The sequence below is a fragment of the Psittacula echo genome (assembly GCF_963264785.1).
Source record: "Psittacula echo genome assembly, chromosome: 1".
NCBI classification, from domain to species: Eukaryota; Metazoa; Chordata; class Aves; order Psittaciformes; family Psittacidae; genus Psittacula; species Psittacula echo.
The window spans coordinates 2,283,424-2,297,242 of NC_137735.1; the positions used below are offsets into that span (position 1 = coordinate 2,283,424).

The 13,819-nt window shown below is 45.9% G+C and overlaps 1 protein-coding gene across 1 annotated transcript in view; it reads right to left on the reverse strand.

The window, feature by feature from the left end:
- ATRN (attractin) overlaps positions 1-13,819 on the reverse strand; it is a gene marked incomplete at both ends in the record, with an annotated part of 172,601 nt that overhangs the window by 15,360 nt on the left and 143,422 nt on the right. Inside the window, one exon of the mRNA XM_080619602.1 lies at positions 1,064-1,171. Coding sequence (XP_080475728.1) covers positions 1,064-1,171 — 108 coding nt within the window. The remainder of the gene's footprint in view (positions 1-1,063; positions 1,172-13,819) is intronic.

Consider the following 13,819-nt stretch of genomic DNA (forward strand, 5'->3'; position numbering starts at 1 on the left):
CTGCCCATGGCAGGGGGGTTGGAACTGGATGATCTTAAGGTCCTTTCCAACCCTAACTATTCTATGATTCTACATAGTGCCCACCCAGAACATGGTTCAGGACATCAATCAGGTGGAAAAAGTATTACAACTTGCCATGAAGTACTATATTCTCACATAAATTAAGGAAAAGCTAAAGCTATCGAGGCATCCTTAATTGTGGCATTTCCTGATATGAAGGCCAAAATTTAAATATCCCTACTCAGCAAACAGGAGTCCTGGGGTCAGACTGTTTTCATGCGCTTTGCAATAATTAAAACACACATTTTTTAACAGAAAAAACAGAACTAGCTCTCTTGTCCCAGTACTAGAACATGAGAAACTTAGTGCCTGGACTAATGACTTCCAAAACACCTGAAGTCTGAATAAAATAAGATAAAACAGCCACTTTAGGAGAGAAAATAATCAGTGTTCTCAGGTTCTTAACTTTTTCCTTTTACAGACAAGTCTGCTAGTCAAAGCATCACATCAAAAAGATCTTTTAATTCATTAGTCTCCTTTCAAACAGGCTTTTCTTACAACTATGCGTTCTAAGAACACGCCAGCCTAGTGCAAGACAGTGATTTCTTCCCACTCCTATTTGCACATCACAAGATGCATTTGAACTTACATATGATATAATCTGAAATATGTTAATGCTACTGTAGTACACAGACATGATTATATTCCTGTTTGCATTGAGATATCACAGAAAAATGGCTTTTATGTGCAGCACCTATACCTATTTGTAGCCAAACATTCTATTGAATAAAGCCGCATCCTTCTCAATTACAAGGGATAAAACTAACAAGGCAAACAAAATCCATGCCATACACCCAGTATAACTTCAATCTAAACCAGCCCCCAAGTAGTAATCGCATTCCTGAAGGGATAAAAGCAAATCAAACCAGCATTTATTGGCCTTCCCAAACTTACTGCTTCTTGCAGGTACAGAACAGAGGATTTGGGATTATCGAGTTAACTAGAGTTGAAAAGAAGCATCCATGATTAATTGCGAGGACCATCCTCAAGCACCAGCTCTCACCTTTATGCTTCCCCCAATGAGATCTGGCGGCTCTTCATCTGTTTCTAAGGCAACGTTGATGGAGGCGAAGGGGCGACTTGCCATCTGTTGCATCTCACGGAGTAGTTGCTAATTTAATAAACAGAAAAATATTGTTATCATCTTGTTCCAACACAGAGATGGAAAAAACCACCACATGTATCTGAGGGGTTTTACCCCATAGCAAGGGATATCAATGAATATAAAGAAATAACCTCCTGGTGTTCAACAGGCTTAAGGGTACGGAGAGAGAATCGTAAACATTCACATTACTACAATGTTAATAGGTTACTGCGAGTAAAGCTACACAGCCTGAGCCTGACCCATCTGTGATGGCAAATGCAGCAGCTTAACTGTCCACAAAGCACTTATTTACTTTTTAAGCTGTGATACCCTGGTTGGTTGTTATCATCTGGCTGGGGCACGACAGGGCTCCACAGGATTTGTGGGAACCATTGGAAAATGCAACTAGTAGCAGCATGGATCTACTGTAAGACAGGATTTGATACTGTTTATAACAGCACTAGCAAAACGCTGTCGGGCTTCTATTGAATAATCATCATTTTTTTAGGGTTTGTTTCCTTCTGAATGCAGCAAACGGATCAAACGGGAAGAACACGTCCTTGTTGCAATGTGTTTTATTAAAAGAGAAAACCTTTCCCTGGGTAAATCTCTGCAGGCCTTTATGACACCAGGCATCTTTTTATTGTACTCTTAAGCACTTTCAAGCATTATGATGCAGCTCCCTTTCTTTAACACATACAAAAAAAGACATTTCCTATATGGCTGGGCTGCAAACAGCATTTCAGTTTTAGCTGAGCCGTGGCTATGCTTCTTTTTGGCTTTGGTGTCTAATCTCTAACACTAAGAGCAAGCTACGCAGCCCAGAAGTGGGTGCAGAAGCCGTAACCCTAATTCCCAGAAGCAATGGGTCTGATGTGACTCAGTGCCCCTACTTAATAAGGGAAGAGGCATCCACTTTGTATAGGGTGGAAAAACCCAGCGGTCTTACCCTTAAGTGCAGCAACTGCCTACTAAATCGCTTGTTGTACGCACACTTAGCACACACTTAGCATTCCAACTTAGCTGCAGCAATACCAGTTATACTCTATTTTTAAGCTAGATTGAGGCACCATCAAATGTCCTCTGTACTTGCCACCATCACCACCCACATTTCCCCATTAATTCTGGACAATCTGACATTCCAAGTCCTAACTGATCATTTAGAGCACTCAAAAAGGGCTAAAGAAACACAACAAAATGAATTGTGCCCCAAATAATCCCCATTCAGAACAGCAGAAGAGGACAGAGCAGATGGGCAAAAGGATGATGCTGCTACTAGATGCTGTCTATGCAGAGGAGCCCTGAGGAGAACGACCTGGGCGTGCTGGGTGAGGAGAAGCTCCCTATGACCCTGCTTCAGTGAACGCTTGAGCCCAGAACCCCCCTGTGTGCTGGGTGCACCCCCAGAGCGTGAGCAGCAGCTCAGGGAGGGGATCCTGCCCCTCTGCTGTGCTCTGGGGAGACCCCCCCTGCAGCCCTGATCCAGCTCTGGGGCAGCAGCACAAGAGGGACGTGGAGCTGCTGGAGCGAGGCCAGAGGAGGCCATGGAGATGCTGCAAGGGCTGGAGCAGCTCTGCTCTGGAGCCAGGCTGAGAGAGCTGGGCTGGGGCAGCCTGGACAAGAGAAGGCTCCTGAAGGGGAGACCTTAGAGCAGCTCCAGTGCCTAAAGGGGCTGCAGGAAAGCTGGAGAGGGGCTTGGGACAAGGGCCTGTAGGGCCAGGCCAAGGGGAATGGCTTGAACCTGCCAGAGGGGAGACTGAGATGAGCTCTTAGGCAGAAGCTCTTCCCTGTGAGGGTGCTGAGGCACTGGCCCAGGGTGCCCAGAGAAGCTGTGGCTGCCCCATCCCTGGCAGTGTTCAAGGCCAGGTTGGACACAGGGGCTTGGAGCAAGCTGCTCCAGTGGAAGGGGTCCCTGCCCGTGGCAGGGGTTGGAACTGGATGAGCTTTAAGGTCCCTTCTAATCCAAACCATGCTGTGATTCTACAATTCTATCCAGCCTGCAACTCGTTTGGACAATACTTATTACATCACCTTTTTCTTGAACTCATAAACCTTCTATGGCCTTTTCTTTGCGAAGACACCTTTTGGTTTTGGTTTTAGTGTAGAAAACTGGAATACTGTCTCTTTAAAAAGCTTGGGATTCAGGCAATGTGGCAGGCAGGCACGACAAGGTCAATACAACTAAGCTTTGGGCGTATATAAGCCTCTATGCTCCTCATCTGGATCTCACACTCATAAAATACAGCAATTCCCTGTCATAAAAGGCCTGTGGCAAAGTTTTCCTTCATTTCTGAAAGAAAAGGGGGAAAAAAAAAAGGAAAACAGAAAATATTTTGGAGCAGATTGTAGATACTGTCACAAGGCAAAAAACCCAGCGAACTGACACCAACGGAGCCGTACCAGGCACTTGCAAGCAAACTTGTGGGTAACTCACACTTGGGTAAGAGAACACGAGGAGTTTTGGAATATTTAAAGCACACCAGCAGATTGCAGACGAAAGCAAGTGTGAAACAGATTGCTGGGTTGTTGTTTCTGCAATTGTCCCCTTCAGCTATCATAAAGCGCTTTGTTGAATGGCTATAAAATCAAAGAACAAGCTGTCCTGATGAAGATGTCCAAGAGACTTAGGAGCTAAAAGCTATCAGCTCTTTGAAGGAAGTTTAGTTTACTCAAGGAAATGTGCAATTTGGCAACATGACTCCTATTGAAGTCAATAGTAGCTTCAAGATATGAAACACAGAGCAGTGCTGTGAAGGCAGAGATGTGACACAACACGAGCAGTGGGAAAAGCAGTGCTGACAGCATCGTTATTGTCTTTGTGTTCTGAACCGGCTGAGGAAAGGCACTGCTTTTGGGGTTGTCCCAGCTGAGCCTCAATAAAACAGTGGCCAGACCAGGTAAGATGAAAGGTCCCAGCTACAATCAGAGCAGCAAATGCCTAAGGGAGCATCCTGTTCCTAACACCAGTTCATGGCACAGCACAAGTGATGCTACTAAATTTCAAACCCCCCCCCCCCAAATTAAGAAGAGATTTGAGAAGTTCCTGTCCTGTAACCAGAATGTCACTCTTTCCCCAGTGCATGCACTGTGCATGTTTAACCCTAGAATCCCAGCCTGGTTTGGGTTGGAAGGGAGCTTAAAGCTCCTCCAGCTCCAACCCCTGCCACAGGCAGGGACCCCTTCCACTGGAGCAGCTTGCTCCAAGCCCCTGTGTCCAACCTGGCCTTGAACACTGCCAGGGATGGGGCAGCCACAGCTTCTCTGGGCACCCTGGGCCAGCGCCTCAGCACCCTCACAGGGAAGAGCTTCTGCCTTGTTATCTAACCTAACTCTCCCCTGTTTAAGTCTGAACTCGTAACCTGTGCACGTGTATCCTTCAGTGCTTTTTGGTATGCGAAAATTTTAATTCAAAGAAGTTATTGTGTTGTGAGGGAGAAATTGTGGCATTTCCCTAGCCGAGACACCGAGCACAGCATTAGAACTCAGCAGCAGTTAACATCAAGATACCATGAAGCTGGCTCCCCCTCATTCCTAATGATTGGCTTTCTGAGATTTGACATAACGAACCTCAACGCTCTTTCAAGCAAAGCTTTGGTTTCTAGATCACACAATTAATAAGACAACCTGGGAATATTTTAAATCACTTAGGTCTGAAGAGGATTTAAAAGGCAAAACGTTTGACAGGCTTACAATAAAAACACATCAAAAAGCAGGAATTGGAGCCCCTGGCCTTTAATATTTAAGTAACTGCAAACTGAGAACCTGCAACTTTCATTTGCATTGACTTTCTTTTTTTCCTCCCACTATCACTAGCAAAACTCTGCTCAAAAAGAATCACAAGTTCAAGCAATTGCAGAGTGGGAAGTGTTGAAACAAAGCCTGAAGGCTTTGGTGCAGCCACACTAAGAGAACCTGACAATAAACAAACCCAACAGTCCACAGCGGAAAAGAGCAGCGAGGTGGGGAGACAACCGACGTCGCTCATCTCACTGTGCCAGGACTAGGGGTGCAGATGCCGGAGCGCACAGTGCAGACCTGCAGTGTTGTATACCAGGGACTCTTTAAACTCATACATGTTGAGTAATGGATAATCCAAAATGAAAAGTGGGTTGCTGATGGGAGAAAAGCCACCGGAGGAACTGAGGAAAACCTCTTCATGCAATAGCACAGGCTCTTCCGCTAAAGAAAAACAGCTCTTCAGGTTAGCAGGTTAATTGACTAATATAACCTATGCTGTGTTTTCTGACAAGGAAAGCCTGAACATTTTATTCATGCTAATAAAGCAGTCACCACTCTTTGTATAACCATGCTGCTACCATCCATCTCAGCAATTGCCCCCTGCAGAGGTTCTTTTATGAGCGTGGTGCCTTTCGGGCTGGGGGTCTGGTATCTTCAGCCATGAAAGGGTGATGATTCTTCCAGAAGAAAGCTACACGTTTTGGATATTATTTGCTCCTTATAAAGGATGGCTTTAAAAAAATAAGCTAGGCAAATCAGCTATCTATAGCTTATAATGAACACAAGAGTTTACATGGGTATTTCATCTCGGTTTTCAATGGAGACAAGAAGGAAAAAGGCAGAAACTCAAGGAGAAAGAAACCACAAGTGTGCTAAGTGAACAACGGGCATGGCGGAGCTTTCATTTTAAGACAGAGAAAATGCAAAGCAAGCAGGACCCCACAACAAAGGGAGCAGTTATGTCCAGCAGACAGGAGGTACAGCAGGAATAATGTGGAGCTGCTGGAGTGAGTGCAGAGGAGGCCATGGAGATGCTGCGAGGGCTGGAGCAGCTCTGCTCTGGAGCCAGGCTGAGAGAGCTGGGCTGGGGCAGCCTGGACAAGAGAAGGCTCCTGAAGGGGGAGACCTTAGAGCAGCTCCAGTGCCTAAAGGGGCTGCAGGAAAGCTGGAGAGGGGCTTGGGACAAGGGCCTGTAGGGACAGGCCCAGGGGAATGGCTTGAACCTGCCAGAGGGGAGACTGAGATGAGCTCTTAGGCAGAAGCTCTTCCCTGGGAGGGTGCTGAGGCGCTGGCCCAGGGTGCCCAGAGAAGCTGTGGCTGCCCCATCCCTGGCAGTGTTCAAGGCCAGGTTGGACACAGGGGCTTGGAGCAAGCTGCTCCAGTGGAAGGGGTCCCTGCCCGTGGCAGGAGTTGGAGCTGGAGGAGCTTTAAGGTCCCTTCCAACCCAAACCAGGCTGGGATTCTATGAGAAAAATCAAGCTTCACTCTCTTATGAAGAAGCAAAATCCCTTCCTGTGTTCTCCATGCTCTCTACAGCCAACTTTAAGAACCAGGAGACTCTGAAATCAGCTTTGTGTTTTGAACCACTACCCTGTCTGTATTGCAAAGATAAAGTGGCCAAAACTGGCCAGGTTAATTGAGCAAAACCCAGGGATTTCACTCAACAGCTCCAGTGTCATGAAAAGAGGAGAAAGATTGATAGAAAAATGAAGAAGACAAGGAAAGGACCAAGCAAACCACAAATCATTTTAAGACATTTAGGAAAAATGAAACATTTTGGGGCAGAACTGAATACTTTTGATTTTCCTGTATCAAGCTGAGGTGTGCAGCTCTACCACACAGTGCTAAAGATTCTCCAGCATGGATTCTGCAAGTCTGGTCATCCACTCCCTTTCAAGGTTAAACAGAGGGTGGTCCAGAAACCAAGCAGAGATGTCTCCTTCTTCCTGACCAGTCTTTTAAATAGCATTAGTTCTGCAAAGTTAGTTAAAGAGTGTCAATCCTCTTACACGTTCCCTCCAAGGCACATAAAACACACAATCTAATTGAATACCTAAAGGTCTCTCTTCATTCACCGAGCAAAGGGTAACAGAATTCTCTCAGCAAAGCTCTTTAGCTCTGACTTGGCCGTTCACTGATAGCAAGGATTAACTGGGATTTGGTTGAGGTCAAAGGATGGAGAGCACTCCTACCCTTCCAAAACATACTATGTAGAGTGGCTGCACTGATAGACAGGCAGTTTGAGCTTATTCCTGCACATCCTACATTGCTTTAAAGGCTTCATTTGAATTCAGAAGGCGGCTCATCCCATTTGTGCACAAATACGCATTTGTGTATGCGCATCAACTACCAACTACCTATCTGCAGGCATGACTTAAGAGAACCTCGTCTGCAGAACTTGTCCCATAGCTCTCCTGTAATGACATCTGCCCAAGCAGCAGCTCAGAGGCTGCTAAGGGCCAGTGTGGAAGGGGCCACCATCTCCTGGGGCTCCCAAAGGGCTTTGGAGATGGTGCCCATCTTGGTGGCAGTGGCAATGGTGGGCAGATGGAGCTGTGTGTTTGGTGGGTGAACAGGCATCACTGGGCATTAGTCTGAAGTAAAATACATATCTCAGCGTGGGAACCTTTGCTTTACATCACAGTGACCTTAAAGGAAAGAGGAGAAAACAATGGAGCTTCCCAGAAAACACAAAGGGACATCAGCAAAGAAATAAACAGAGAAGCTATAAATATTGCACGAAGAAGAGCCACATTGTGTCAGAAATCAGTGATTTAAAGCATTTAGCCACAAGTACATTAACTGCCATGTAAGTCAACAAAAACCATTTGCTCTGACGCTTCCATCATCACTGAAAATGAAGTTTTTCAGCCCCTAGAGCCGTGCACATATTAACATTAGCTAATTAGTTCTGCAACTGACGTTGCAGGCTGGGCTGAAAGAGAAAGGAGGAGAGAATTAATGTTCAAATGCTTGTGAACAGGCATGTCCACACTTCAAAACCATAACAAACCAGAAAGCAAAAGCTGCTGGGAAGTTGCCTCATGCTGAAATGACAGAAGAGATTTAATTCAGGGCTGATTAAGAGAAACAAGTTCTTCATCGTAATCATGCCTAGTAGGAGGGCACAGAAAAACCTGACCTTTAATAAGAAGAATAAGATATCATTTCCTTTTAAAATGATCAGAAGTATATGGCCCATGCAGACTAAAATATATACCAATAGCAGATAATTATACAATAGCAGAGCACACCTTTGATTGACTAGAGCTCTTCTAGCCTGATTACACAACACTTCTGCTCTCCCTGATTTTCCCAAAGGGCTAAATTAGATACCTGTACCACTGATTCCTATCATCAGAGAGGGATCTAGGAGTCTGAAACAACAGCATCAATATACATACAGTTGTAGGGGTTATTAAATGAGGTTGAACCCTGCTAAGGCTAGATTTGATGATAGTTGAGCTTCAGCATTGCAAATACCAGCCAACTGTTTAAGGCCAGGTTGGACGGGGCTTGGAGCAACCTGCTCTAGTGGAAGGCGTTGGAATTGGATGAGCTTTAAGGTCCTTTCCAATCCAAACCACTCTGTAGTTTTTGGGATATACTAAACCCAACTTAATTCTCTAACAGCAAACCCACTAAAGCCCATGTGAGAAGAGCTCAGCTGGGTATCAACACTGCATATGAGAATGCCAACCCAATATGATGGGGTCCTACATGGACATATTAAAGCTACAAATGGTCAGCTGTAACTGCAAGTTCAACCAGAGATGAGCTCAATTAGGCCCAGATGTGACAGCAACCATGTTCAAACAGAAATGGGCCGTTGATTTCCCCCTAAGCTGGAATCTCTTGTCAACATTAATATTTTGGAGGTTCTTCCTCTTCAGAGCATCTTATTTCTGCTACAATTTCCCCCACTTGGTGACCAAAGCCACACAGATCATTGCAGGTGTTTCTTATTTGGATAAATCTATAGGTACTATGAGGTGGTTCCCATTCATAGATTTTAGATTTAGGGATAGCAGAAAGTTATGACTATTTGATCTGACCTCCTGCATAGTATGAGCCACTGAATTCCACCATGCAACTGACCTAGAAAAGATCCTTCTATGGGCAATCAAATTTCGAGAGCCATGTTTCTATAAGAACCTGTTGGCATTGCCACTCTTCCCATTAAGAAGAGGAGAAAAACAGAACAACTTTTGATTCTCTACCCCCAGCTGCAGACATGGGGTGTTCTGTTGGCTGACTGTTTAGAAGAACCTCAACCCATCATGAATCTTCAATGATTCCTTTTGACAGACACTAACTCGCATCATCACATCTCTGTATGTTCTTCCTTGGATAAAATGAGTCATTTGTGATGCTTTAGTCTCTCGCTTACCTTCCAGACAGCGAATTAATTCCAGACTGGTTTGGGTTGGAAGGGACCTTAAAGCTCCTCCAGCTCCAACTCCTGCCACAGGCAGGGACCCCTTCCACTGGAGCAGCTTGCTCCAAGCCCCTGTGTCCAACCTGGCCTTGAACACTGCCAGGGATGGGGCAGCCACAGCTTCTCTGGGCACCCTGGGCCAGCGCCTCAGCACCCTCACAGGGAAGAGCTTCTGCCTAAGAGCTCATCTCAGTCTCCCCTCGGGCAGGTTAAAGCCATTCCCCTTGGCCTGGCCCTACAGGCCCTTGTCACAAGCCCCTCTCCAGCTTTCCTGCAGCCCCTTTAGGCACTGGAGCTGCTCTGAGGTCTCCCCTTCAGGAGCCTTCTCTTGTCCAGGCTGCGCCAGCCCAGCTCTCTCAGCCTGGCTCCAGAGCAGAGCTGCTCCAGCCCTCAGATCATCCTTCAGAGCTCAGTCTCTTGCAGTGTTGTTCTTTACCATCTGCAACACCCAAGACATCACGGAGACCAGAGCGGACGCAGTACTCCAATAATTGGTTACTCGTAACACTAACACTATGCTCTTATATTATAACATTACTTATAAATGCAGGGACTGGAAAATGACGCAGGGTTATTAAACCACCACTGCCATCACCATTTCAGTCAGCTTTCCAGGAATAGGCATTCTGGGAAGGAAACTCAACTGCTTAAGAAATACATGAAGGCTTACGTTTCACCGTGCAATGACACAACTGAGTACACTAACCGTGCCATCTACCCCTCCTTCAAAGCTACCTGCTTGCCATGATTTCTCCCTCCTCCGATTCGTGTTTCCTCTACAAACTACACCATCACCAAGTTCATATTTCCTTCTCCCTGACAGACACTGAATAGCACTGTCAGCTTTATCGAACAAGAAGGTCTACATGCCAAATGACTGCTGGGAGCTTGGAGGATACAGCAGCAAATCTCAGCACCAGCACATCTCGTTTCTCACAAGCCCTCCAAAGCACCATGGGCTGCCTGAATCTAGGGATGTTTGTAGCCTGACCTTTTCATGTTCCTGCATAAAGCTGATACCAGATCCTTCCAAAACACCACTGTGGGCTCTAGAGAGCGAGGGAGATCCTGATTTACAGTTACAGTTGGAAAACATTCCAATCCTGAATGCTTTGCTTTGACAAAGGATGCTCTAAATCACAGCCGAGGACAGAAGATTTGAGGTGAACAAAATACTAACAGGTGAGAGCAGGAAGGGGAAGAAAATGAAGGCAGGGCAATAACACAGTGCACATCCCTTGGAAAGTCTTTGCTGAGCGACTGAACACAGCAATCTGCCTCCCTAAATGGTATTCACTGTTCTCGGGTGTTACAGAGGAGGATGCCAGTGGAAAAGAAGCACTGCTACAGTTTGAATCCACTTCAGGTAGTGCTGAACCCAGGACAGAGGGGCAAAGGTTTCAGCAATGAGGTCAGGAAGGAGAAGGATAATCCCTGCAGTAAATCAATTCACAAACTCCATTGTGAATAAGCTGGGTAGTGCACAGAGTGAAAACGTTCACTCCTGGATAGTCCTGGCAAGAAGGGAGGCAAAATGAAGACAATTTTATCTATGTTAAAGGTGCAACTGAGGCCTAGACACCCAAATTTAGTTATTATAGAATCTCAGACTGGTTTGGGTTGGAAGGGACCTCAAAGCTCATTCAGTCCCAACCCCTGCCACGGGCAGGGACCCCTTCCACTGGAGCAGCTTGCTCCAAGCCCCTGTGTCCAACCTGGCCTTGAACACTGCCAGGGATGGGGCAGCCACAGCTTCTCTGGGCACCCTGGGCCAGCGCCTCAGCACCCTCACAGGGAAGAGCTTCTGCCTAAGGACTCATCTCAATCTCCCCTCTCGCAGGTTAAAGCCATCCCCTCTTTTCCTACTACTTTGCTCCCCACACATCCCAATGGGGCACAGCCATTGCTCATGCAATTACACTGGGTTGGCCATCACTACCCATGCTCCATTTGCTGGAAATGTTAAGAGGAATCATTTCTTGCTCAAAGTGGAGGAGATGAAGCACACTGAGGATGACGAGAACAGAAGCTGGATGCTGGAATAAAACAGGACAGAAAATTCACGACAGCAGATGAGCATATTAAATTTCTAATGCCACTCTCGTATTTTGTGCATTATTCTCTATCACCACCTCGATACATTTAACATGTCATTTTCTAGAGACAAGATAGAAAGGTTTCCTATCCCTATTTCCTAATGTCATTCACCTCTTCCTAAGCCTCCTATAAAAGCTGCCATTTGATTTCCATTTTCCCCTCTTTAAGATGTCTGACAGTACTTAAACTTGGTGCTCACTGGAGAGGGAATAAACACACAATTTACAATCCCATCTCCTCCATGCCTGAAATGACACAAATTGGTCCCATTTTCACTTTGGGTCAAGCTTTATACTCTGCAAGGCCTGAACTTTTGCCCAGTGCTCCAAACTCATTTTCCTACAACTAGACATTGGTTCCACAGTGTTTGCACACCCAAAAGACCCTTTAGCCAGGAGGCTTGGGAGCATCAGCACTGATACGTGGTCAAAGAGGATTAGTTGCAGAAATGAAAAGGGAAGCTAAAAAGGGAGAATCTTATGGAATCATAGAATGATTTGGGTTGGAAGGGACCTGAAATACACTGTACAAGATCCTGATGTAGACTCCGGATTTAGCACACTGCTTTCTCAGTAAGGAGGAATGCAAATTCGCTTCGAACCAAATGATGCTGCTCTGTTCCATTAACCCAACACACCAAGCCCAACTGCACGACTTCTCCCAGCAGTACTGAATAATTCTGACTACCAGACCTTTCAACACACTCCCTCTCCTGTCCTATACATATCTCAGATCTAGCTATCTACTTTTCACTCTGCACCGTGATAAGGAGTTAGGCACTGCAGCGCTTATATTGGAAGCAGACGTGATTGATAGTTGGGAATTACTCACAGATTGTGTTATATTTTACTTACTTTGGGGTTAAGACTAGAGAATGAGCACAGAATTACTACAGCACAACCCATGGGAGACAGGCAACTGTAACATGACTACTTCTTAAAATACAGCCCAAGCCAGAGAAATGCCTTCCTCCAGAGCTGCAGCATATATTCACTCAAAGGTTGACGGTGATGTCTGAATCCAGTGCCCCGCCACTGCTGCTTAATCCACCCAGCATCTAAACTGCAATGGGAGGAGGTGGAGGAGGTGGTCTCCATCAAATGTGTCAGCAGTTTGCAGAGGAACAACTAGTGAATCAGAGAACCATGGAATGGTTTGGGTTGGAAAGGACCTTAAGATCATCCACTTCCAACCCCCTGCCATGGGCAGGGAAGCAAAACCTGGTTTTCCCAGTCCAGCCTGCAAACTGTGACCCAAGAGCCCTGTAAGCGTGCTGGAGAAACCCAAAGAGAGAAGCCACTACCAAAGGAAGTGAGAACGGCAGATCTGAAAGAGACCCACTTCAGGAACATCCTCGGAACACAGGGAAATTTTGGTACACCTCAAATTTGCACTGCAGTAAATTGCTACTAATCACTGAGCAAGGTGCTCCAGTGGAAGGTGTCCCTGCCCATGGCAGGGGACTGGAACTGGAGGAGCTTTAAGGTCCCTTGCAATCCAAATCAGTTTGAGATTCTCTGATTAACTACTCATGTTTAAAGAGAGGCTTGCTAGAATTTACTAAGAGTCTATAAAATAAAAACCCTGCAAGCTATAAAACCATTTCAGATTATATCAAAAAGCTGCAGAATTTTTGGGTGGACTCCTGTTTCTGGAGACAGACTTTATTAGAGCATCTAACAATAGCATGGCAAAGATTTAAAATGGTTTCATAGAATCCCAGCCTGGTTCGGGTTGGAAGGGACCTTAAAGCTCCTCCAGCTCCAACCCCTGCCACGGGCAGGGACACCTTCCACTGGAGCAGCTTGCTCCAAGCCCCTGTGTCCAACCTGGCCTTGAACACTGCCAGGGATGGGGCAGCCACAGCTTCTCTGGGCACCCTGTGGAGATCCTCAGCACCCTCCCAGGGAAGAGCTTCTGCCTAAGAGCTCAGCTCAGTCTCCCCTCTGGCAGGTTAAAGCCATTCCCCTTGGCCTGTCCCTACAGCCCTTGCTCAAAGCCCCTCTCCACTCCCTTGAGTTGTACAGGTATCTCTAACAAAACAGCAATGGAATACCAGAGATCTATGACCTACAAGATTGAGATGAGAAGTAGGAGCAAGACAAAGAGCAGCAAAAGACAAGAATCTGGCAGGAAAAGGACACACCAATGAACTGCCCATCAAACAGACTCAGGCGTAAATGGAATTTAAACTAAGACATACCAAGACGTTATGAGCACTACAGCTTTCTTCCTTAAAACACACATCAGACTGAAAGGAACTTAATGTATCGAGGCATTTTTCATTTAGGCCCCTGCTAAAGTGTTTTAACTGAGCTCCAAAGCGCTGTATTTACTTCTCAGTCTATATCCCTCATACAGTCCTAAATAACATTTAACCCCAGGAGCCAATAGGGAATGCT